Below are 25,651 nucleotides of genomic sequence, written 5' to 3'. Positions count from 1 at the left end.
CTGAAAATCAAATCCATGTGGACATTTTTCACTTACATAACAAATTCCAGCATTTATCACACTGCCTGTCTTATTTTGGGAAGGGTTATCTCTGGTCTGACAGAAAAAAAGATCTTGGTGAACGGTTCTCTTGAAGGATGTGTGTTATACATACTCTTCCTCCCATAATGCCTCACAGCATGTCTCTGAATCATTATATACCACATCTAGTACTCAAATTCTCCCAACCCTGTCTTTATTTAAGTCTCAATCTCTCTTGGCTATGTCTCTCCTTCTCTGTGTCACTCCCCCCCTCCTCTATTAATTTTTTATGTTAACTGACAGAATCTATCTGATTCATATGCCCCCACGACAGCACCCAGGGGAGCTGGGGGGAAATGGCTTCAGGACATCTCGCAAAAATAATTTTCACAGCGCCACCAGCGTGTGCTTGGAAACTCTCCTCTTTCTCACACTTTCTTCACACTAAAGACACTGACAATGAATCCCTGCCTGGAGTGCTGTGAATTGAAGCTCTTGTGTAACTAATGTGCTACTTTCTGTCTCCCCTCCACAATAAGATGTTCCTCAGCAAATTGCTCAGTTTGGCTTGGGAAAAAAAAGAAAATCATTTGCTCAGTGCAGAAAAGAACAGACTGCACTCACTAACTATATATCCCCCCCCCCTCCATATCCCCATTCAGCAACAGAGCAGGCAGAATGTAAATCACTACTGTTATCCCTGGCCATGAATATATCATCAACACTACTTTCAACTCTTTGGAGGATGCATTCAAAAAGACATTATCCTGTTATGTTCATCAGTGAGGTGTGAATTATTGGCTGCTGGCAGACAAAGAAGTAATCAAATCCCTTTCTGATGGCAGCATCCTCTTCCACATTAATTAACAACTTAAAAAGCTTAATGATAGGACAAACAAAAGCACACTGTTAAGAATTCCCCAGTAAAATAACAGTAAAGAACTGGCAGAAGGGTTGCCTTTATGTTATTGTAAAATTAACATTATTATACTTTTGCTGAAATTTACAGCTTTGTACTGTTAATGAAAAATACTGGGTTTTTTTGTATTAATTTCACAGTATTTTACAATTAATTTACTGTTTAAAGATACATTATATAGCTGTTTTTCACCTTTCTTTTACATTATCTTACTGATTTGTTTTAATGCACTATTTAGGTTGTATTTTTTACATACATTTTAATAAACATTATTTTTTGCCTAGATGAATAGACTTATCAGGTTACATACATAGGAATAGTCACACTAAATACAATTAAAGGCACTTGTTAGGAAAAAGGCTATAATAGACTTGTTGAGACTTTTCCCCAAAATGTATGTCTATAGCTGGCTACAAGCACAGAATGCAAACCATAACAACATGTGAGTGAAGAACAGAGTTCATTCACTGATTTTTACAATCATGTACAATGTACAAGCCTCACATGAGCAGATCAGGTCTCAGAATTAAAAAAATACTGCATGAAACTGTTACTGATGATACTTCAGACAGTTGATCAGCAGTAAAGTGTTGTTTTTTAAGAATGCATTATAGTTCAGTTAAAGCAAAACAGGTTTTCTTTTGTATTAACAGTAAAGCACTGTTTTTTAGTTTTTTTAGCAATAACAGGTTAATACTGTTGAAATCCTGCTGTAAATTAACAGCAATTGTTTACAGTACCTTTTGAGCTATAAAACTTTTTTTTTTTTTAGTCTTTTTTTTCTTGGTGATGTTTTTTAGGAGGAGGGTGTTGGCCCCAAACGTCATTCCAAGGGAGTTGCAGTGAATGTGGACTTCCCCAAACTTGGAGTTTGATCAGTCACTGGGGCAATGTGACTGTGGTGTTTGGGACCGTCGTGCATGATAATAACAGAGTAGAACTTCTTCTTTTTTTCTTTTTCTATGTTAGGGATATTTATTTTGAAGCGTTTGTTGAGTATGAGTTCCAGGAGTGGAGAGATGGACTGGCGGTGGACAGTTTTCACACTGTTTCTGAACTTTCAGTTCACTTACGGGTCTCCCTCCTCCTCTTATGACTTGTTCCAAGGGTCTGCATACACTGGAGTGGTACACCGACACAGGAACAGGTACGTAACGGGTCTTTATACACTTTATGTGGCCGAGCATTTGAACTTTTCTGCTTTTCTGAAAGTCACTAAATCATCTTTAATCCTACCTCTCCTGATGTGGGAGAAGAAGCTGCGCGCTTTTGTTGCGCAGCTGCAGATAAAAATAAATGCGATGAAGTCCAAAACCTGTTATTGATCGGAGTGACCTCAGACCGGTGAAGTTTTGGCCTCTTATGGGCATCTGTTAACATTCACTGTGCTTTTATCAGCCCTGTGGCTACATTTGGTTCCAGTGTTGCCAAAAAGGTGATAACATCCAGATAAAGGCTGGAATGGGAGTGATTACTCTCCAATCTCTCATCCACAAGAGACCACTACTTTGTTACTTGGCAACTCTTTCCAGATAAACTAAAATAGGCTGAAAATGAAACTATGCAACCTTTTTAGGGAAAACTCAGCAAAGCATAAGGACTTTGATGTTTTATCATTAAAAAAATCAGTAAAAAGGATATATCTAATTCTATGATATTTCAGCCGATTACACTGTCAGGATATTAAATAGGTGTTATCAGTCACTATAAGGCCCATAGATGTGGGTCAGTAGGGGCCTAGTACACCCACTAGTAGGTTTTAATATCTATTCACATGGTAGAACACCGAAAGAAGGTCTAAAAAAACACAACATTGTCCTCTAGCGGCCGTAGTAATTATGACAGGAGCAGAAGCGGAAGTCAGGCGCTGTAGTACTTTAAACACGTACTATATCTGAAACCATCTTGGACTCTAACCACCAGCGCACTTTACACTATACATCCTATATACCACTTTATAGACTGCACATATGTACATATTACATTTATTTATTGTACATACTACATTTATTTATTGACGGACTGTACACACTATGTTCACCCATTCACTCTGTATCTTTTATATCTCTATGTATACCTTTACCTTTCCTGTGTTTGACTCTGTTTGCTGATGTTGCTGCTTTGACACCTGAATTTCCCTCCAGGGATTAATAAAGGTTCATCTTATCTTAACTTATCTTATCTTATCTTATCTTAGTATAGACAGTGTGAAACTCCATAAGGGGTGGAGGTTAGGCACAAGGGATGGAGCTCGCATCCTGTTGGAAACCAACAACGTGCAGCTGTCTTTGTGTCCGTAGTTATTTTAACCCAAAACAAGATGTTTTTCCCTAAACTTAACTATGTGGGTTTTTGTTGCCTAAACCTAAGGATGCCTTTTGTTTGTGTCCAAAATGTGACGTTTCATTCAGTTTTACAACATGTTAGGTGTTGCTTTTCAGTTTCACTTTTACAACGTAGTAGGCGTAATAACCCACATTTATGGTGCTTATAGCGACTGACGATGCCTATATTTAATGGCCTGATAACAGTCGAATCGGGTGGATATTTGCACAGCATTCCTTTAAAATGTTTCTTGGTATATACATGTTGTTTATTCCTGCCTCTCTCCTCAGGAACTGGTGTGCCTATGTGGTGCGCAGGAACGTGAGCTGCGCCGTGCAGGGGAGTGTGGAGAGCTTCCAGGAGCCCGTAGTGGCCCCCTGCCCAGCCTACCAGCCCGACTGCCAGCAACAAGTGACGTGAGCATCCGGGGAGCGAGGGGAAGGGGTCGAGGGTGCATGTTTCTATGTATGAGATACAAAATGTTTCTCTGAGAGAGACCTGGAGGCAGAAATATTCTCAGTGGCTGAAGAAACTCCGCTGGCACCAAAAGCACAGCATTTTCTAGCAAGTTAGAAAGCCCACTAAAAAGGCCAACGCTTGAACAGGAAATGTAGCCTGAAGCTGATGAGGACTAGAACTCTCTAAATAGCTGAAAGGCAATGGCTACTTACCTGAAATACCCTTCCAAGTTCTAATCTATAGTGGTAATATCCGAGTGATCACCTGTGGACACACTCCACTTTGGGACAACATACTGCACTACTTCCAACGACTATACTAGTATATGACATGTCATTAACATTAAAGGGATAGTTTGGGTGTTTTTAAGTGGGGTTGTATGAAGTACTTATCCATTGTAGGTGTATTACCTACAGTAGATGACCACACGGAAACAAAGCAATATACTGCTGTGGACAGGGCAACGTATTTTAGCCACCTAAAAGAAAGGCCCATCCTAAAAAAAAATCAATATCCCTTTAAGTGTACGCTACATTTAGAATATTTTCCGACAGGAAACTGAACTGAAAATGACACTTATCTATACTGTTTTTGTCAAAGTAGTCTGGTGGCTTTGGAGAAAGCATAGATAATTCACTTTCAGTTCAGTTCCCCATCAGACAGGGCTGTCTGACGGCAAGATAAAGCAGGTGAAATATTAAAAATATAGCGCACACTTTCGGATATTGTTTTTTTCAGGTGAGATAAGTGTTGCTAACCCTTGAAAACACAAAAATCATACAATAACACAAACAAGCTAAATGATCGAGGCTGTGGTAGACCAGCAATTTCCATGTTCTGCGAGGTAAAATTACTGTTTTTGTCAAAAGGAGTCTGGTGGCTTTGAAGAGAGCATAGATAACGGCTTCAGTTCCCCATCAGAAACGGTACAAGACATTGCTTTTTTTAGATGGGTCTTTCTTTTAGGTGACTAAAATATGTTTAGTCCACAGCAGTATATTGCTTTGCTTCCATGCTAGTACTCTTGTCTGTTTCTCCAAACTAGGAGCGTGTTCAAACACCCAAACTATCCCTTTAATATTAAAGGTTATTCAGGTTTCTAAAAGTACATGTTTTTTGGAGTTGGTGTTGACCAAAGCCAGATGCATTGGATTTAATCAGCTCCTCTGATATGTGTGATGAAACCTGCCTATATCATCCTATCCAGACCTGGATTAACACAGTGTGTTGCGCAAGGGTGCAACCTTCCTCCCACTTTACATGTAAAAAAAAAGTCAAATTTACTATGGGTATAAAGAGCATAGAATATAGGAATCCTATCCTGCAAAAAGAAAAAAAAAATACATTAATAAACTGCAAACAATGTCTCAAATTAATCACGTAGTATTAACATGCTTGTGGTGTTCAGGATAACAGGGGCCTCAAGCCTATTACAGCATGCATTGGATGAAAATCAGCATACACCTGGGAAAAATAGCCTTTATATTAGAGGATTGGGTCACGACTTGCACACATAGATATCGCAGTAAACTATAGGAGACTACGGACCTTCCAAGATCATGAGAAAAAAGTAAGACACTGGCTTTTATTCTGAAAATGTATTTATATTCAGGCCAGAGAGTCTTATTTTTCTAACGCGTAATCCAGAAAATGTGCTTCTTTGGCTCCATGAATTAATTTTATCAAATGATTTACACCTCCAGAACAGGTCTGGCTCTGATGCATGTTTTTATAAATTTGCACATTAGTGTTCAAATATGTGTTATAATACACTTACAGATGCTTCACAGCTGCTGATTCATTATGAGCAAGTGGTCCTCAAAATAACCGAATGCAGCCTTTATCAACATAATGCAAAAATAATAGACCTTGCTATCAATTCATTTGGAAATAACATCAAGGGAATCTCATCCAGGTTATATTCAGCAACTGCTTTCACTTGGGCTGAATTAACGTCCTGCAGATAAACAGTTGTGCGCAGTGCATGAGATTTAACTAGCAGTAACTTAAATAAGCAAAGCAATCTGTTCCTCTAATGGAGTAACTGATTGTTGTAAATGGGAGTATCACCAGTAAGTGATGAGTAACACAATTGTCATTAATTCCGTAATGGAACATGTTGTGTTGCAATTTAATATATTTAGCTTTGTGAATCATTATTAGTTGTGAAACAACACATGCTCTCTGTGGTTGAGATTTATGCTCCAAAACAAGAGCCACTGTGATGTGCGAAAGATCCTGGAAACAGATCATTCTTAGGTCACAGGAGCACATTTCCAAGTTTCTGAGTAAACTGGCAGTGAGGAGACACCTCGGGTTTTTCCATTTCTAAGTTATTACATACTGGCTTCACATTATCTCGTGTGAGGATGAGATTGAAGCACACATTGTTGATTATAGCCATAATCTTAAAGGTTTTCAGTTTCCTTTCTTCTATTTGTCAAGCTAGAACAGTGTTATCACTATCAGTGAGGGTGTCAGTCAGGAAATGTGCAAAGATGATTGTTTCAGTCATCAACTTTCCAGATGTTCTCCATGACACGACCCCTGCCTTCAGGGAAGTGATGTCATCTATTGTTTCTTTGGGAACTGTTTGCCTTGGCTAGAGAGTTGAAATGTTCATGTGATGGGGTACAGAAGGGAAACTCAAAAAATGGCCAAAAAAAGCAGACGTTTTGGTGATTGCAGTAGTCAACAGTTACCAATAAAAATACATATTATCGGAACAGTTTCTTCTTTTTGGATTGGCAAACAGAAACAGTCTGGATTTGATCTTGGAAATAAAGCTCAATGTTCCCAATCTTATATTCTTGTTTGTTTGAGATTTTGAAAAACTTGTTGATTACTCCGACCCTGTTTTACAGATTCCAAAATCGGTTTCGACCCACATACAAGATTGCCTTCAAGACAATAACAGAGTTGGAGTGGAGATGCTGTCCTGGTTACCAAGGTCTGGACTGTAAAGATTTAAAGCCAGCCCCAGACCGACAAACAGTTCAGGGAATACAGCCTTACCTCCCACCAAATCATGGATATACAACCAGACACACACAGAGTAAGACACCATTTTCTCTTCTACCTTAAAGGGACAGTTCTGTGTTTTGAAGTGGGGCTGTATGATGTGCTAATTCATAGTCAGTATATTACCTACAGTAGATGACGGTCAGCACGCCCCCAGTTTGGAGAAGCAGACAGGAGTTACCACACGGAACCAAAGCAATGTACTGCTGTGGATGGAGCCGGCAACAGCAACATATTTTAGCCACCTAAGAGAAAGGCTCACCTTAAAAAATCTATATCAGTGTATGCTATATTTAGAATATTTTCACCGCTTTACCTTGCCATGAGACAGCCGTCTCCAACAGGGAACTGAAGCCATTGTATCCATCTAAGCTCTTGCCAAAGCCACCAGACTCCATTGAAAAAAACTGTAATTTTACCTTACAGAACACAGGGGTTGCTGGCCTACCGCTGTCTTGATCAGTTAGTTTGTTTGTGAAAATTAGTCTGGTTGCTTTGGCGAGAGCATAGATAATGGTGTCAGTTCCCTGTCAGAAACATAGACTGTATAGCTGTCTGACAGCAAGGTAAACTGATGAAAATATTCTAAATATAGTGTAAATTTAAACAGACATTGATTTTTTTAGTTGTGCTTTTCTTTTATGTGGCTAAAATACATTTTGCTGCTGGCCCCGTCCACAACAGTACATTGCTTCGGTTCTGTGTGGTAACTCCTGTCTGTTTCTCCAACCTGGGGTTGTGCTGACCTTCACTTACTGTAGGTAATACAGGTATCATTGAACCGCTAAATTAAGCTTCCTTAGTGCCACTGTGCTTAAAGAGAAGAGACTAATTTGTACGAAATTATTCTCTAATCATAGGGCCAGAGCGGAGAGAGACGGGGCACCATGAGATGAGGCATGGTGGGACGGATAAGGTGCATCTTCTGGAAGGTGAAGTTCAGCGCCTGTCTCAGACAGTCCTGGATCTCCAGTCCGCTTTGACAGGGTTAACCGCCAACCTCCGCACAGACCTGCAGGAAGACACAAAGACGATACTGGTGACACTTCTCAACAACATGCGTCCGCCAGACAGCGCCACGGCTGTGGGCACAGAGGAGAGCCCGGCAGTGCTGGATGGTCATCAGGCCACTAGAGGTGGGATTGCTGGAGACAAGGCTCTAGAAAAAATAGTGACCCGGTTGGATGATATCAACATTGAACTGAAAAGCAAGGATGAAGCTTTAGAAGACCTAAGAGGAACCATGACAAGTCACGAGGGGCAGATCCGTGTCCTGATGGATGCCTCTCAAGCTCAGACTCCAGCCATAGCGGAGTTTGATGTCATACAGACCTACGTTGATGGAAAATTTGAGAAGCTGAAGAGGGAGCTAGACCAGAATGTGGAGGAACAGATGGCCAAGCTACAAAGCTCATGCAATGACAAGATAAAGACCTGTGAAGACAGCCGTGATCAAGGTTTGGTCAGCCTGACAGAGCTGGTGGAAACCAAGGAGGCTGATCTGAGAAAGGAGATCCGGGCACTACGTCTGGACATGGCTGCAGCAGACGGACCTGTACGAACTCAAAGGCAGACTGATCCAACCAAAGCGGAAGAGGATCGTAGTGCATACAACGACCTGTGGCGTGAGATTGACCGTGTTGCAGAGGCTCACCGCATCCTGAATGTCCGCATTGACAACGAACTGGCGCACATATCTGCACCCCAGGAAGACAATGATTACAGCCTAATGATGGAAGAGCTGGAGGCTCGCCTTAATGTCACGGAGCAAAATGCAGAGACTCATTGCTTCTACATTGAACAAAAGTTTTCGGACGAGGTGGCGGCACTCCGGCAGCTTCTGGAGGATCGTCTTAACGGCATGGAGGACCAGTTTACAAATATGCTGGTGGAAATGAACAACAACTCCTTCCCCGGGATGTTTGGTGAGTCCACGGAAGCCATCCAGACTCAAGTCAACAACAATAAGTTCCTCCTCCAGGGTTTGGATGATAAGGTCAATGCTGTTGGAGAGTTGTGCTCTGCAGGATGTTCAGGCTCAGGAATTAGTGTAGGTGCAGTGAGTTCATCGCCCACACCTAAAGGTCTAGAAAACATCTTAAAGGACATGAGTCGGTATAGGAATGACTTGGATGTTCTTCACACAGATGTCAGGGCCAACACGGACAAGTTCAGGCAACTGGAAGATCTTGTAGGAAGGCATGCAGTCGCAACTGAGAGACGTGCGAAGACGATGGACGACTTCCAGAAGGGATTGATTAATCTCCAAGATAATGTGCTTGGTCTGGCCGGTGCTGTTACCGGGTTAGGTGACTCCTTAAGCAAATACAACCAGGATATGCACAGCATAAACTCGACATGCTGCCACGCAGAGCAGCGTGGCACTGGGAGTCCAGCACGGGACAACTGGGCATCAGTCATCGCAGGACCCAGCCAGGCATATGACACCAGACGTCAGGTGGACGACCTGAAGTACAGGCTTGATACGCTCAGTAGGCAGGTGTCATCTGAACTGAGTCAGTGTAAACAGAACACACAGGGTGTCTCTGATGGCATTTCTGCTGTGGACGGACGTGTGACCAGACTTGAAAAGGTGTGTGGAAGGTTAGACGGCGTTTCCGCCAACATCAAAGAGCTGAAAGATGGACTGGAGAGACACGTTGGTGGTCTGCAGGACTGTATGAATAGGATGAACGCCACCTGTGGAAATCACGGCGCAGACATCATCGCGCTGCAGAATGCCTTGCAGATGTTCCAGGCACAGCTGTCTGCGATGGCCAAACATGTCCTGAAAGACGTCACCGCCAAAGAGCCAGGTGAGTAATGGTAATGTCTTGAGAAGGAGATGACAGAAATGATCAAAGGGCATCTTTGGCTTTCACTGTCATAAACTCTATAGCTCTAAATGACATCCAGAGCATTAATATAGCAGCAAACAACTAGTTGATATGTAAAGATATAGAGGAGTAATGTCTACCTGAGCAGAGAATGAAGTTGCTCTCCCGTTGTGTGTGTTGTAATCCAAGCTTCTCCATGCTTTGTTGATATAGCCAGCATGTTCATGCATGTGAGCGTGCCCCACTGGCAAGCTCATGACCGCAGCTCTGAAAACCAGACAACCGAGGACTGCGGATATACGAGCCGTTGTTATGATACGTACACGAAACAAAGCAGCGTTTGCCGACCATTTTCAAACCACTCTCACTCACCACTTAGCTTCATTTCAGATGGTCATGTCGAGTGGAAAACATCCGTGTATTGGAATGATCAGATGAAATTAAGATGAAAAATGAGAAGAGCCTTTTGTGTTTTTCCTCTTGACTTTACTCGTTGGCTTGATTTCCTCATTTCCGTTTCTCTTCTCGTGCACTGATTTGTTTAAGCTGAACCACCAATCAGAGTGATTTCTCTCACCAACGGGCGCCGCTGCTGATTCAACATACTGAATCAGCCGAAAAACCTCCAACACGGGCAGACCGGAGTTGACGGTGCGAGACATAGAAAAAACTAGGACGCTCACCGACTGCCCCAAACTGTCTGACGGCCGACCGTCGGCTTGGTGTGTCAGGGCCTTTAACCAGACCCACCAGATGATTTGTTACACAGAACCATCTGAGAAGGCAGGCACTTTCAAAAAATGCTTGGTACGTGACTTGATGAACTATCTGTCAATCAAACTCTTGCTGAAGTCAGTCGGGAGAATACATCTTTTCGATCGAGAAAAGCATTCAGTGCCGTTCTTTACCAGTTCTGGAGCTACGCTGCAACGGCATCAGTTGTTTAGAATGAGCAGTCGCCTCTCCGTGTGTCTCACACACCTAAGCCACGCCCGTAGCTCACAATTTAGAGTCAACAATTAACCTAACCTGAATGTCTTTGGACCGTGGGAGGAAATCGGAGAACTCAGAGAAAAACGGCACAGATGGCCCCAAGCCAGGTTTGAACCTGCGACCCTCTTGCTGTGAGGCAGCAATGCAAACCACTGCACCACTGTGACATTAGTGTAGCTTATTAAAAAGTGTGGAAACAGCCTGGCTTTGTCCAAAGGTTACAAAATCTGCCTCCCAGCACGTCACTAATTAAGACATTATATCTTCATCTGTGCATTTTTGTTTAATCCGTCCAAAAGATGCAGTGTAAAAGCATCAAGTTGTGGTTTCACAGAGGGTTATGTGCTCAACTTTAATTCATTTTGGAGAGAGACACTCTCGTTTCCAGTCTTTATTCTAAGCTAAACCAACCGGGTGCTGGCTATAGCTTCATATTGAATTTCATCTAACTACCAGCAAGAAAGCAAATAAGCATATTTATTACTTTTACCTATTACTTTTCAGTATGACCGAAAATACGACAGTAATTAGATATAGAATATGGCACAATTTCAACACTCAAAGTCTATGGATTCCCACATTAGTGCAGCCAAGTACTGAAATGACTGCACACACTCCTCTGCAGCTTCCTCTCTAACTTCCACCACACAAGTTTATAGAGTGATTAACATCTGTGTAAACATAAACTTTTCCTGAAGATAATCCTCCATATAATGCATTCTGCTTGCTCTGCTTACATGGAGGCTTGGAGGGAAGGATCAGATCCCATGAATGGCCACAGGGTATTTCCCGGAGAGAGGGAGGACACAGGTTCACTGGGCCTCCCGTGCTTGCCTTGAATATGTCATTTAATATGTCCCAGCTCCAAGAGGTAGAGGCCCACATTGGAAACTTCCTGTGACTTACATCCATGTTGTCCTAAGAATTCCCCGGATTTTATATAAGAAATTACATTTTGACATTTCGAGGTCAGCCCCTCCTAACTACTGATGATTTACTCGCGCTGTTTTGTGCCTCATTGCTCCCATAATGTCAGAACAGTCTAGCAGACTGGTCCATCCACTCCCTTTATGAACATGTTGAGCTATGAGGGCTTCTTTCTTGCACCATGACATAGCTTTTTTACCACAGAACTGCAGACCTCAATCTCAGTTCCCGATCTCTCAGTACACAATTACACACACAGGCTCATACACAATACACCTCCCTCCCTCTCTTTCTCCTCACACATGTACACATACCAACCTCCAGAGATTCCCGTAGGGTGACCTCAGCCTGATGTGTGGAGTCTGGTCCTCATTAAGGGCCCTGACTCACTGCTGGAGTCAGTCTTGAGAGGGGAGAAGCAGGGCTCCACACCCAGGACCAGATGCTTCGACTACCCTCAGCTGTGATGTCATGACTGGGGCCCCATCACCGGCCCCTCCCTTTCTTAAACCGTCGGCCAAAACAATGGTATGATAGGGACCTGATAGAAAGAAGGAAAGACCGGAGAAAAAGGAGGTCGGATGGATTAATGGTCGTGGTGTAGAGAGACAGAGAGCCTGAAGGCATTTTGTATTTCATTTCACTCTCTGCCAAATATGGGCAGTTATTTCCAAACTGTGCTATTTGATTTCATTACCGCACACATGACATTACTCTGTACTGTACCTCTGCCCAACATTAAATCAGACAGAACTGTGCGTACTGCCGCAGGATTGTGAAACATGTTTGTCAGGGCTCTTACTCAATTAGTTGTTTATATCTCCAAAATCCCCAAATTAGTTTCTAGCTTTTATTTGTATGAGTGAGCATGACATTTAGGGAAATATGCTTATTCGCTTTCTTGCTGAGAGTTAGATGAGAAGATTGATACCACTCACATTTCTGTATGCTAAGTATGAAGCTAACTTAGCTTAGCATAAAAGCTGGAAACAGAGGGAAACCACTAGCCTGGTTCTGTTAAAGGTTAAAGGTGCTCTATAGGATATTCAGAGCATTAATGTAGCAGCAAACAACTATTTGCTTTGTAAATATATAGAGGAGTAATGTCTACCTGAGCAGAGAATGAAGTCACTCTCCCTCTGTGTGTGTTGTAATCAGAGCTTCTCCGCGCTTTATTGACATCGCTGGGCCGGCCGCACGCGTCTTTTAGTGCATGCGAGCGTGCCCCACTTGCACTTTAAGGGCAAATATCATGATAGTCTCTCCGCCCATAGTCTGCATCCTAAATCCCTCGAGAGAGGGAGTTGGGCTGAGGTAGCATGAGGATTTAATGTTTTCCTCAAGTTTGTGAAGGAGAGAAGTAGTCTAAATGGAGATAAAAATTTCCATGAAAAATCCCAGCTCTGGGTGTGGTGGTGGAAGAGAGCATACTGAAATGTTTCCTCTCTCTGCGTTTGAGCTCATATTCTCTCCTCAGTCACATGAAGACCCTGAGGAGGCTGCGAACAGATGAGGTGTTGTAATAACATAACTGAAAGATTAACTGGAATAGCTTTGCCCTTACTCAATGTGACTGTTGAATGGAACTGTGTGACTTCAGTTGCAAAATGTTGGCACTGCTTCGCCCACAGCAGCTGCTGCACAGAGGTCTGCTGCTACAGCTAGTGTGTTTGTTTCTGGCTGTTTTCTTTCCGATAGGGAGTTGTGGCTCTGTTGCATCGTTTAAAAGGAGGCCTATTACACAGATGTATCAAAGTGACTTTGATATTTGATAAGTTTTACTGTCTTAAAGCAGCATTGGGTAGAATTGGAGCAAATATGATTAAAAAAAAGTTGTTTTTATAAAACGGTCACTATCCTGATAGTAGTGCATGAGACAGGTAATCTGAAAAAAATCATGTGCCTCTGTGTCCTCCGGTGCTCCTAATGGCATCCGCAAGATTTCACAGACCGGAGGGAAACAACCAATCAGAGCCGAGCTGGAGTCCGTCTATGAGCAGCTGTCAATCACTCACAAACTCCGATCAAACGGTCAAACTAAGCAGCGCTGATCAAATATGAATCAATATTCTGTTACGTTAATGCCTATTTCTCGCCTCAGATGTTTTCAGAAACATCTTGTAGTGTACTGTTTAGCTGTGAAATGAGAAACCCCAGCAGCCATGTTGAGATCAGTTGAGGAAATACCAAGCACCGTCCACCAGCCGGAGCACAGCCAATAGGAACGCTCTCTCTCTCTCAAAATGACCTGTGATTGGTCAAAGTCTCCCGTCACTGGCTAGATTTTTTAAAGCCTGAAAACAGAGCCATGAGGAGGTGCAGAAGTCTAGTTATCTCTCAGAACGCTTGAATTACAATATGCTGTAAGGTTATTATGGAATCTTTGCCCAGTGATGCCAAAAACCTTCTGCCTACTGCAGCTTTAAAGGGGTCAGACTGTTTAATATGGGTTATTAGGAAATGTAGAAATATGGGAAATGCTTTTGTTTTTCATGCTGCTCCTCATTCAGATGGTGAATAATCAACTTTCTTCTGCTGAATTTTCTCATTTGATTCTCAAGATGTTTTTTCCTCCTTTTCTTGGAGGCGATCCCAGTCCAGCTCAAATCACGTCCTTGTTTCTCTCTCTCTCTCTTATCGCTGAACTTTTCTCCCTTTACTCCCTCGTCACTCTCTCCTTCTGTCCAGTTTTTTTCCTTCCGATTTGTCCTTGCCAGAGGACTTCTTCTTCTCCTCCTCCTCCTCTCCCTCCACCCTGTCCTGTAAGTGTGTCTATCGACAGGCGAGGCCTTCAGAAAAGAAAACAGTCGTATTAAAGCATCGATAAAATGAAGGCTTTGATTTCATGGATCAATGCTTTGCAATTGATCATTCCGGCTTTATATAGGAGAGACAGGCAGTAAGATTAACTGTCGACCGTGATGAGGGAATACAAGAAAAAAAAATATATCAAAGGCTTTTTGAAGTCAAAGGGTGTCTGCTGGGAAAGAATGGAAAATTGAACTTGCCACAAACACGCACACACACAGTATATATTTAGCCAGCACCAGCATTTTGAGGGGGCGCTTTGACTGCAACAGCTTCCCCAGAGAGATCTCTGAAGCGTCGACGCGAGGTGTTTCCATCTCTGACCCTGAGCCCATCTGGAAGTCTTCAGAGGAGAATGGACCCAGCTACACAATGGGAGTCCCTGAGGTCTGCCATGCATTGCACAATTTGAGCCTCCCGTCATTAATATCACATGAGGAAAATGGGGTGGAGGATGAAATGTGTGTCCATGTGAATAGCAAGAACAGAAAAATGTATGGCCAGAGCAGTGAGTGATGCATTATTGCATGTACCACCACACCCTGCTCTCTGACACCATTTTCCATCGCATGATCGGCCTGTCTGCCTTTGAATGAAACTCGGGAACTCGTGTTTACAACAAGGGAAGCCGTGAACACAATATGCTTGGCGTTCAAGTGATTAAATTGTGAGAACACTGCTGCTAAGCAACGGCAATATTAACGTCACTGCCGGCATCTAGAATCCACAGAGGCTAACAATTTAGCAAGATAACAAGTGGGTGACATAATGCAGTAAATGGGAATATCTACATTTTCCTCAGACATATTATAACATTACAAAGAAAAACAATATACGACTAAAATTACAATATACAGTGTTAAGTTATTATGCACCGATAAATGAACTTCCATGGCCTCCGCCATTTCTGACAACATCAACAAAAACATCACAGCTCCTAAACTCGAAGCTTTCAGAAATTTCCACTTATGAGGTCGTGAATACCACAAGAGGGTGGCGTTCATATGGACTCTTGTGAACACGGTAAACACGACCCCATTTGAAGGCACCAATTCACTCACGCACTGTCACCCAAATCTGTGGAAGCCGCGGTGACTCCAGCATCCCTCCCCCCGCTGTGTCTCAATCTGTTTATGAGCAATAACATCTGGTTATGGTGATGCCTCTCTTGGTCACACCAGCACTGGTCTTGTACTGTACTTGTGCGCCTAGTCTGTGTGTTTTTTCGACTTTGTGGTTGCCCCCTTTAGTGAGACACAGGCTGAGAGCTCATGGGAAATATGCACTCAGGCAACCGACGTCCTGAATGAGGCACAGGGAGGAAATGAGGAAGAGGGTTCTGATTATCTTAGTACAACATGGTTGCTGGGTTTAATTTGTTTTTGATTATACATGTGGTTTCTGAGTAGCTTGTGGTATCACTTGCAGTAAGAAGGAAGATATTTGGTTGATGGTTGATGATGTTTTATTTGATAAGAACAGAGTGGCTTCATAATTCGGAGTAAGAGGCAGACTCTAATGTAATAGCGTTGCTCTCAAGGTGCTTGGGTTGATCACTTTGCCTCAGTACCAGTTGACTTTTGATTCATCGTTATGCTGTTGGCTGTGGCCCAATTTACAGCCATTATAAATAATTACTTTAGTTTCAAGATGCTAAAAAGTAATTTGATGGTACCCTGTGGGTTTGACCTTGGAAACAGTACTTTAACAAACTGATCTGAACTTAAGGTTCACGGGTCAGCTTTTCATCAGAGCTTTCAACTGCATGTTATGGTCACCAACAGCAGATGGAGTTAGAGCAGAACTTCATCTGCTGATGACGGTGAGATACGGTGAAAGCTCAAGAAAAGACTTGTAAGTGAACCTTAAAGGGTAACTTCGGTATGTTTCAACCTGGACACTATTTTCTCATGTTTTTGGGTCTAATTGACAAACAGGAACAACAATTTCTGAAATTGATCCAGTGTTGAGGGAGAGCGCTGTAGATGGCGGTAGGGCTGACCCGAATGGTTTGAAGCTTCGAAGTTTCGACCGTTGCCATAGTATTCAATCTCCAAATCACTATTCGAATGCTTAGGGTTTTTGTTTATAAGTATTTAATAATAAAGTATAAATCCCAGAATAATCCATGAATTAAGGAATAATCCCATAATATTATTCATTATTCATATTCATCATTAATATTATTAGTTATTCTCAGACTGATATCTCTGGTTGTTGTGTGTAGAGGTGGGTGTGTGTACAGCAGTGCGGCAGCGGCGCTGTCCCGGGCACTGAAACAGTGGAAATGGAGACAGACAGACAGAAAGAAGAACATGTCAGCCTGCTGCGCCACGCCGAGAAGCGATGTTTGAATAGCTTTGAATATTTCTCACCAAAGCTGCAAAGCCCAAAAAATGGTATTCGGAACAGACCTAGACAGCAGCTACTCACAGGCTGCACTATGGTGCTATTGGGGCAAGCCGACGCCGTCATTTACGTCCACTTAACATGCTTTTTTTTGCCATGACAGATTCTGATTGTTATTATAAGTGTCACATTATGTAAAGAGTCTCGCTCAAGGAGAAGTCTCGTTCTGAAATCTGGCGAGGTGACGTGTTGCCGGAAGTTTGTTGTGTTGGAGCACAGGAAGCGTAGCTTAGTGTTATCTAAAAGCTTTTCAATGTCATGGCTGAATATTTAGATGATTTCCACAATGTGGATTTATTTGAGCCAGAGTATACAGATATTCAGATTTCACAACGATACTTCCCCTTGAGCAGGACTCGGACACAATAACAGAAAGACCGGATCAAGCGAAAGGTAAGAAAAAGGTTTTATTTCTCTGTGGGGTCCTTTCCATAATGTTGTCAGACACTTATAATAACAATCTGAGCCAGTCAGTGGCAAAAACAAGCACTTTTAGTGGACATAACATTACGTTGACACTGCTCACTCGCCCTCGCGGCTCGTTCGCCCTCGCGGCTCATTTCACGGCTGACGTCTTCAGCGTACTCCCTCAATACTGGACCTGTTTCAGAAATTGTTTCCCTATTAGTCAGTTAGACGCAAAAACATTGGAAAATAAGGTCCAGGAACCATTTAAGGTTCACTGACCAGCTTTTCTCCAGAGCTTTCAACTGCATTTTGTGGTCATCATCAGCAGATGGAGTTAGAGCAGAACTCTAATAAAGTGTTGTAATAAAACACTATTATGTTTCCATACAGTATTTCTCACTAAAATGCCAACAAAGGCCAACAAAGGTATTAAATACAATTCCCTCCTCATAAAATACTGCAAAGCCAATTTTTAAAGAGGCAGTTGCACCAGCTGGTCATCTATCAGCTGTTTCGTTCATGCTTTAGCTATTGACCTATTGTTACTACAGCTGATCATGAGCAGACCTGTAACATCCAATCAGATTCATACAGATGTTAGGGCTGTCAATGTTACCATGAAAATAACGCATTAACACAAATTTGTTTTTTATTTCTTTAACGCATTAACGAAACTTGCAATTTTTAGGTTGTAGCGGACTCAGTTTTAAAGCTAGAGTTAAAATATTGGTATCTGTTGTCAAGGAGGTTAAATAAATTCTGTGAGGGTTTCTGGACAATATTTGTCATTGTTTTGTGTTGTTCATTGATCTCCAGTAATAAATATATACATAAATTTGCATAAAGCAGCATATTTGCCCACTCCCATGTTGATAAGAGTATTAAATATTTGACAAATCTCCCTTTAAGGTGCATTTTGAACAGATACATGAATTTGCAATTAATCATCAATTAATCATTAATCATTAAATATCTTAATCGATTGACAGCCCTAGTAGATGTACAAAGTGACCTTTATAACATGACACCTCTCACTTCTCATACCTTCATATCTGCACTGCTTGCTGCTGCATCACTTTTCACCACTCCAACCCTATATAGTGAAGCTTTTGGTATTCTGGCTTTACTAACATGTAAGTTTACATTTATCTCTAAATTCTGTATCCTAGTAGATGTTTGTTCTCCCTGCAGAATCTTTGTTGTTTGTATCCATTGAGTGCTTCCTCAAAGATCAGCCTTTTTACGCCAAAATCTAACTGTATAATCGTTTGGAATAAGTGGTCATTTCTTTGATGTAAGTGTCTTTGGCTGAATGACATTACAGTAATCCTCTTGCATGTACTCCAACCTCGCCCACAAGGTTTAAACGGCACTACAGACGCAGATACATGAAGCATCAAACAAGCCATTTAACATAGAAACCCATTCACTGAGTCTTAATCACGGCTTGACACAATCTGTGTGACACCTGGTTGTGAAGCGAGGCCGACACAAAGCAGGTACTGTAATTATTTTTGTTATTTGTCCCCAGGACACTATCACAGTGTCTCTCCGCTCACCTCAGAGGCCCAGCTGATGTCTGTGCCCTCAGGGAGTCTGGCAAGCAGCCAACTGATTTCCGTTCAGATGGTTCTCGTTGCCTAAAACTCACAGCGCCCGCCCGCTTTGCTTTTATGAAGGGTAATAATGGTACCGGGTTGAAAAGCGAGCTCAGAGGTGCTGTGAAAACCGGGTCTAATTTGGTCTATCATCAGAAATCAGGTTTTTAAAGGAGAATTCACAGTAGAAGGCAGGGATGTGGTCTGAATGTGAGAGAGGAAGTGGGATTTATGAACAAAAAAAGCAAATCGGAGGCTTGTGCCTTCGCAGTTAAAGCCATAAGGTTCAACTGTTGTGACCAGATGGCAACGCCTATCATATGGTCAGAAAGTGAACCGTAATTTGATATATTTACGGTCTTCCCCATCTGTCTTTTTCTTTTTCTTTCTAAGGAATGACCTTAAGACCAGAGAGGCCCGCTTCTTTGCCAGATTCGACCAGAAACAGAATCCAACAAATCTTCATCCCTCTCATCCCTCCGCCATCCAGGCCCAGGCAGCCGTACAATCCCAGCCAACCACTGCAGCCCAACACACACACGATTATGATCAGTCCGCCAAGCCAGCCGTCCAGACCCCAGCAACCAGGAGGCCACCCCAATCTTCCCCTGGTTCCAATAAGGCCGGTGGTGGAGACGGGCGAGGCGGGACCTCCAGGGTACAGCCGCAGGGTGACTGTGCGGAGAGGGTCTGAGGACTCGTCCAGAATTCCAGTCCAAGGATTCGCTGGAGCACCAGGTGAGTGGTGCTAATGGTGGTTTCAGACCACCTTCGCTAATTCTGGATCTTTCATGAGTGAATAAATCTGTGTGAACACCAAGAATCTGCATTAAAAGGTACAGTGCGTAGGATTTGGCGGCATATAGCGGTGTGGTTGCAGATTGAACTCCTCCACTCAGTCCTCCCTTTCCAAGACTGCGGTAACGTGAGCCGCCGAGTGTAAAACCCTGGTAACGCAGAGGCCGTCCTTACCATGATAACACTATTTTAGGAGCAAGAAGCAAGAAGTCAGACGGCGGCTGGCGGTACCACGGTTTTGCACTCTGCGGCTCATGTTACTGCAGTTTCACAAGCGTGTCGGAGAACTGCGGTGGCCTTCAGGTAACGTAAAAACCCGAAAGGCTCTCTCTAGGCGGACTCCGTGTAGAGGACCCGCTCCCTATGTAGACATAAACGGCTCATTCTAAGATAACGAAAACACAATGATTCTTAGTTTCAGGTTATTATACACTAATGAAACCATAAAGTTATGGATATTATATGCCATTTCTACTAATAGATCCCCTGAAATGTCACACACTGTTCCTTTAAGTCTCATTTCAATTTCACCAAGACCTCATGGATTTATGGCACAAAACCTTATTTGGTAATGCTTTAAATTACAGCCTGTGAATTACAGTGCAAATGAAATGCATACTATAAGTACCAAGTACAGGGAATAAGGGGGATGAAAAAAAAATTACACGTTACATTTTTAATAATAATTATAGTCTTAGCCTATATGTCCTTTTACAATAGCAATGTCATAAAAGAAGCCACACTACTTGTGGCACTTTCACTAAAATCACTTAGTAAGTATAAAATATGATATATTGACTTTCGTTGTGTACACATCAGAAAGGGGGAGAAGCTTGCCACACTAAGTGGCGACAATTATATAATGTTCAATAAACCTACAGTGGTTTATTGAAGTTTGTTTGTGAGTGAAAGTGTGTGTATTTTCCTCCTTAATCTGATCAAATTATAAAAAGCTGTTCCAGGTTGTTCTCAACATCGGTTTTGATTGTCAGATGGATCCTACATTAGGTCTCAAAACTGCATTTATGATCCCCAGCGTACACCCTTCTTCCCACGCTCAACGTTTTGTTCCCCAGGCTGTGATCTAAAGGGTTAATCCAGTCTACTTGTATGAATGAATGAATGCAGAAACTGGAGTCTATCATTACTGCCATGACAAGACGGACATTTTATGACACTGTGTGATAATTCTGGCACCACGGAGAGCTGACTAAGCCAGCGTTCTTACCACATGTGTGGCATAATATATGTATGTTCCTCTTTTCAGTGCTGTCAGTTCCTAGTCACATATACTCATCTAAACTGCCACAGCAACAGCCTGGGTCTGTTTTTTCACACATGGAACCCATAACAAAGGTTTAATTATCTGTGTACTTTGATTTTTTGGTTTGTCATCCACACGTATAGGAATGCTATACTTAAGAGGCTTTTAACTGGGGCCAACTCAAATTGGACGGAAGAGACAACAGAGAGCCAGTTCTGGATTGAATTAACTGGGCTGCATATAGGATGAGGAGGGGAAATATCCAACAACAAAACAAAGGCTTTGTTTTAGCCTCCGCATGGCATGATTTGGTAGTAAAGGAACAGACAACAGTTTTGAAATATGTCCTTTAATTCCACGTTAGTCACGCCTCTTAACTCGAGAACAGAGTCGTAAAAGTTTTTAATTACTTTTCACTAGTGAAGGGTAGGTTTTCACGTCATCTTTTCCCTACAGGGCTGTGAATCCTTGGGATTAGTTTGTTTATAACAGAACAAATATCCGCAGGTTTAAATCCACTTCAAGCCTCTGAGGAAACTGTAAACGCCTGAATCTGCTTATTGATCCCATTGTCCTAAAACAGCTAAATCAACATTCAAAAAAGCCACTTGTAAACCAAAATGATGCAGTCCAGATTACAACCTGTTTGGTTCTCTGCTTCTCTGGTGAAACTGTCCCACTGTGTTCAGATGGAAAACCAAACAAATGCCTCTGGCAAGAGCATTCACTAACTGATAAAACATGATGTGTTTGTCATGTGTTTCTCCCGCAGGCTATCCTCCTCTGCAGCCTGTGTCTTTCAAGCCTCAATCAACCAGCCGCCAAGGTACTGTAGCAGTTCATTATCAAGTTACAACGCATGCATCTGCAGGCTCTGCCATTCAACTGCATCAGTGTAAAAAAAAAAAAAAAAAAAAAAAATTGGAAAAGCTGTGAATAATTTGTAGCCTGAGAGAGTGAGGGAGTGGGAACTGGATGTGTTTAGTTTAAAGAGGTGTGGGCGGACTGTGGAAGGATTTTAGCTCGTCTGCAGGCACTTAACCAGAACGTTTTACCCTGGGCTGCACGGTGAATGTTACATTTGGTGAGGATGAAGAAAATTACTGTGGTAGATAATCGATATATTCACTGAAACTAAGATCTTTTTAGCTACTTACTAACCCAGAAAACAAACACTTAATAAACTAAACACTCGATTCTGTATATTGGTTTTAAACTAGGGCTGTCGCAAAATCGTTTTAATGCCACTAATTTCTTTAACGCATTAATGCAATTGATATTTCGGAGGTTGTAGCGGGCTCAGCTTTAAAGCTAGTGAAGATACTGGCATCATATGAAACTAGAAAACCTAAGAAATCCATTGGTACCAACCATGTCATGCTCCAAACTTACGCTAAAGTTTGGTGAGGAAAAACTGGCATGGACATTTTCAAAGGGGTCCCTTGACCTCTGACCTCGAGATATGTGAATGAAAATAGGTTCTATGGGTACCCACGAGTCTCCCCTTTACTCTTACCACTTAATGTAAATGATAATCACATGCAGTTTGGGGCAAGTCATAGTCAAGTCAGCCCACTGACACACTGTCAGCTGTTGTCTGTTGGGCTTGAGTTTGCCATGTTATGATTTGAGCATATTCTTTATGCTAAATGCAGTACCTGTGAGGGTTTCTGGACAATATCTGTCATTATTTTGTGTTGTTAATTGATTTCCAATAATAAATATATACATACATTTACATAAAGCAAGCATATTTGCCCACTCCCATGTTGATAAGAGTAATAAATACTTGTCAAATCTCCCTTTAAGGTACATTTTGAACTAGTAAAAAATGTGCAATTAACTTGAGACTAATTGCGATTAACTATGGACAATTATGTGATTAATCAAATATTTCAAATATATCAAAATATTTTAATCGATTGACAGCGCTGCTATAAAAATAAATGTGTCAACCCTTCAGCTCAGCTGTGACTGCAGGAGTTAACACACAGTTAACTCTTTCTTTGTTCGTACCTTGTAGTTCCCGTAGCAGCACAGGTGCCCTGGAACCAGATGTATCAAAATCCAGCTGTATCACCAGGTAAAATCAATCTCTTAACTTGAGTAACTGCGTCCATAAATAAATTTGAAAAAAGTAGATAAATCATTAGCTCAAATATGAAGATTTATGAGGATGTTAATGTCATGTTTTAAGTTGCTGTATGTAAAGTAAGAAATGTAATATATCTTTGAGATGATCGACGTACGTGTTATCGTTCCAGTTTCGGCCGCCGACAGCCCCTTCCCGGATCCCTTCTCCTTCTCTGCTGGCCTCACACAGCAGCCGCTCTCTGGAGACTTTGGTTTCATCCGCTTCAACAGAGTTCTGGTCAACGACGGTGGACACTACAATCCCCACACAGGTACACGACAACAACGACAACAACAACATACAATTTAATATTTGTTGAAGTGTCATTATGATACTGTTGACTTGTTGGGTACATTTCAGTCAGTCATACAGACATTCAAGTTGCATATAACACCAGTTTTATTGTCAGGGCCCTGTTGTTCTTCAGATGTGTCGTGAGTTGAGTTGAATTTCTCTCTTTTGCTCATGTAGTACCGCAAACTAAATATGGATCGGCTCTTTTGTGGAATGGATTTATTTACTATATAGTAGGGCTGCAAATAAGGATTATTTTCATTCTCGATTAATCTGCCGATTATTTTCTAGATTAATCGTTTGGTCTATAAATTACAGAAAGTAGTGAAAAATGTCCAAGACTTGAAACTAGCGATTGAGACCATAAACTCATGTTTACAATGTTTACTAAATAAAGTGAGAAGTAGGGTAATTTTCTCATAGACCTCTATACAATCAGACTTCTTTTAGCAACCAGAGTCGCCGCACCCTGCTGGCTATTAGAAAGAATGCAGGTTTAAGGCACTTCCGCATTGGCTTCACTTTTCAGACCCAGAGGTTGACAAAAAACCAAACCATGACAGGAATGAGGACTGTGGACATCTCTACCATTGGAGGAGCATTAGGATGTGGTGTCTTAATGTCCAGTATGAACAGGAGGAATGATTACACAAAGCAAAGCAACCTTATTCAGTTATTTGTGTAGGCTATGGAGAACAAGACCCGCAGTAGGAGTAAGATCAGTAAACATGTGACTTCATTCATTGATCTAACTCCCCTTCTCCTCTCCACAGGGATCCTCACTGTACCTCAGGATGGCCGATACCTGATTTCAGGACTGCTGACTGCCAAGCCGGGCGAGCATGTGGAGGCCGTCCTGTCCGTGTCCAACCGCAGCGTCCAGAGGCTGCAGAGCTCCTCGGGGCCTGTGGCCGGTCAACACGGCGGCTCGGCTGCTGGAAGCTGCGGCTGCGGAGGCTCGGTGTCCTTCAGTCTGATCCTGCCCCTGAGGAAAGGAGACCGTGTGGGCCTGGTGAGGACCGGAGGCCAGCTGGCCACCACCGGGGCCAGAGAGATCCTCTCCACCTACAGCGCCATCTTCCTGTACGCACCACAGGACAAAAGATAGCCGGAGCTCATCCAAGGACTGGTTTTGTTCCCAGATAGCTGGACTGGAGGAAATGTTTTCACTGATTTGCTGTGATGCCGCTTCTTCACCACGCAGTGCCGCCGTGAGAACCCTCACTTATAAATTCAGCTACATTGCAATTTGTAAGCCGTTTGCCAAATATACCTGAATACAAGAAGCAGGAATTGTTTCTAATATATTTGATTATCACGTTGCCTTTTTGTACCTATTGTGAATGTCTTGTGTAAATAAGTGTTTATAAATTAACATAAAAAATCATTAAATCTAATTATTATTTTACAAAATCATATCAGCAGAATATGATATTGTTGGTTGGGCAATAAACCATGATAAATCAAAGTTTGAGCTCACTTAATTTTCCCGTGTAATCTGCATTGTGGAAGGAGAGAATGATGGTTATTAAACATTAGGGCTGTCAAAGTTAACGCAAAATCGTTTTAATGCCACTAATTTCTTTATCACATTAACGCAATCGATCTTTTGGAGGTTGTAGCTGGCTCAGTTTTAAATCTAGAGTGAAGACACTGGCATCATATGAAACTATAAAACCTAAGGAATCCATTGGTACCAACCATGTCATACTGGCTTGTCGCGAAAGAGGTTCAATAACGCTCCAAACTTGCGCTACATTTGGGCGAGGAAAAACTGGCATGGCCATTTTCAAAGGGGTCCCTTGACCTCTGACCTCAAGATATGTGAATGACAATGGGTTCTATGGGTACCCACAAGTCTCCCCTTTACAGACATGCCCACTTCATGATAATCACATGCAGTTTGGGGCAAGTCATAGTCAAGTCAGCACACTGACACACTGACAGCTGTTTGCTGTCTGTTGGGCTTCAGTTTGCCATGTTATGATTTGAGCATATTTTTTATGCTAAATGCAGCACCTGTGAGGGTTTCTGGACAATATCTGTCATTGTTTTGTGTTGTTAATTGATTTCTAATAATAAATATATACATATATTTGTAAAAAGCAGCATATTTACCCACTCCAATGTTGATAAGAGGATTAAATACTTGTCAAATCTCCCTTTAAGGTACATTTTAAACAGATAAAAAAAATGTGTGATTAATTTGCGATTAAATCTTTTAATCAATTGACAGCCCTAATAAAAATACATGAAAAGACTGATGTGGAAAAACCCGAGGTTGAGCAACGCAACAAGCTTTTATTAATGTTACAAACTTGTCTGGCTTCAGAAGCTGCACTGAGAAAGAAGGTTAGAAGGCAAAACCCCCATTTGGGTCATTACGTAAAGTGGGTGTGGATGAAAAATAAATTTCCCCTCACCTCACTCCTGAGA

The 25,651-nt window shown here is 42.0% G+C and overlaps 1 protein-coding gene across 1 annotated transcript; it reads left to right on the top strand.

Annotated features, from left to right (window-relative positions):
- Positions 1-1,772: 1,772 nt before the first annotated feature.
- Positions 1,773-24,683, top strand: emilin2a (elastin microfibril interfacer 2a). Its single transcript, XM_074651669.1, has 9 exons — positions 1,773-2,087; positions 3,556-3,681; positions 6,589-6,779; positions 7,606-9,561; positions 19,119-19,463; positions 21,560-21,613; positions 22,811-22,870; positions 23,052-23,192; positions 23,989-24,683. Exons 1-9 carry the CDS (start codon positions 1,903-1,905, stop codon positions 24,321-24,323), a joined length of 3,393 nt encoding a protein of 1,130 aa, XP_074507770.1. The 5' UTR covers positions 1,773-1,902; the 3' UTR covers positions 24,324-24,683.
- The last annotated feature ends 968 nt before the right edge of the window (positions 24,684-25,651 follow it).

This window comes from Sebastes fasciatus, chromosome 11, assembly GCF_043250625.1.
Source record: "Sebastes fasciatus isolate fSebFas1 chromosome 11, fSebFas1.pri, whole genome shotgun sequence".
Taxonomy (NCBI): domain Eukaryota; kingdom Metazoa; phylum Chordata; class Actinopteri; order Perciformes; family Sebastidae; genus Sebastes; species Sebastes fasciatus.
The sequence above is the reverse complement of the archived record's forward strand: the minus strand, read 5'-3'. Positions and strand labels throughout refer to the sequence as shown.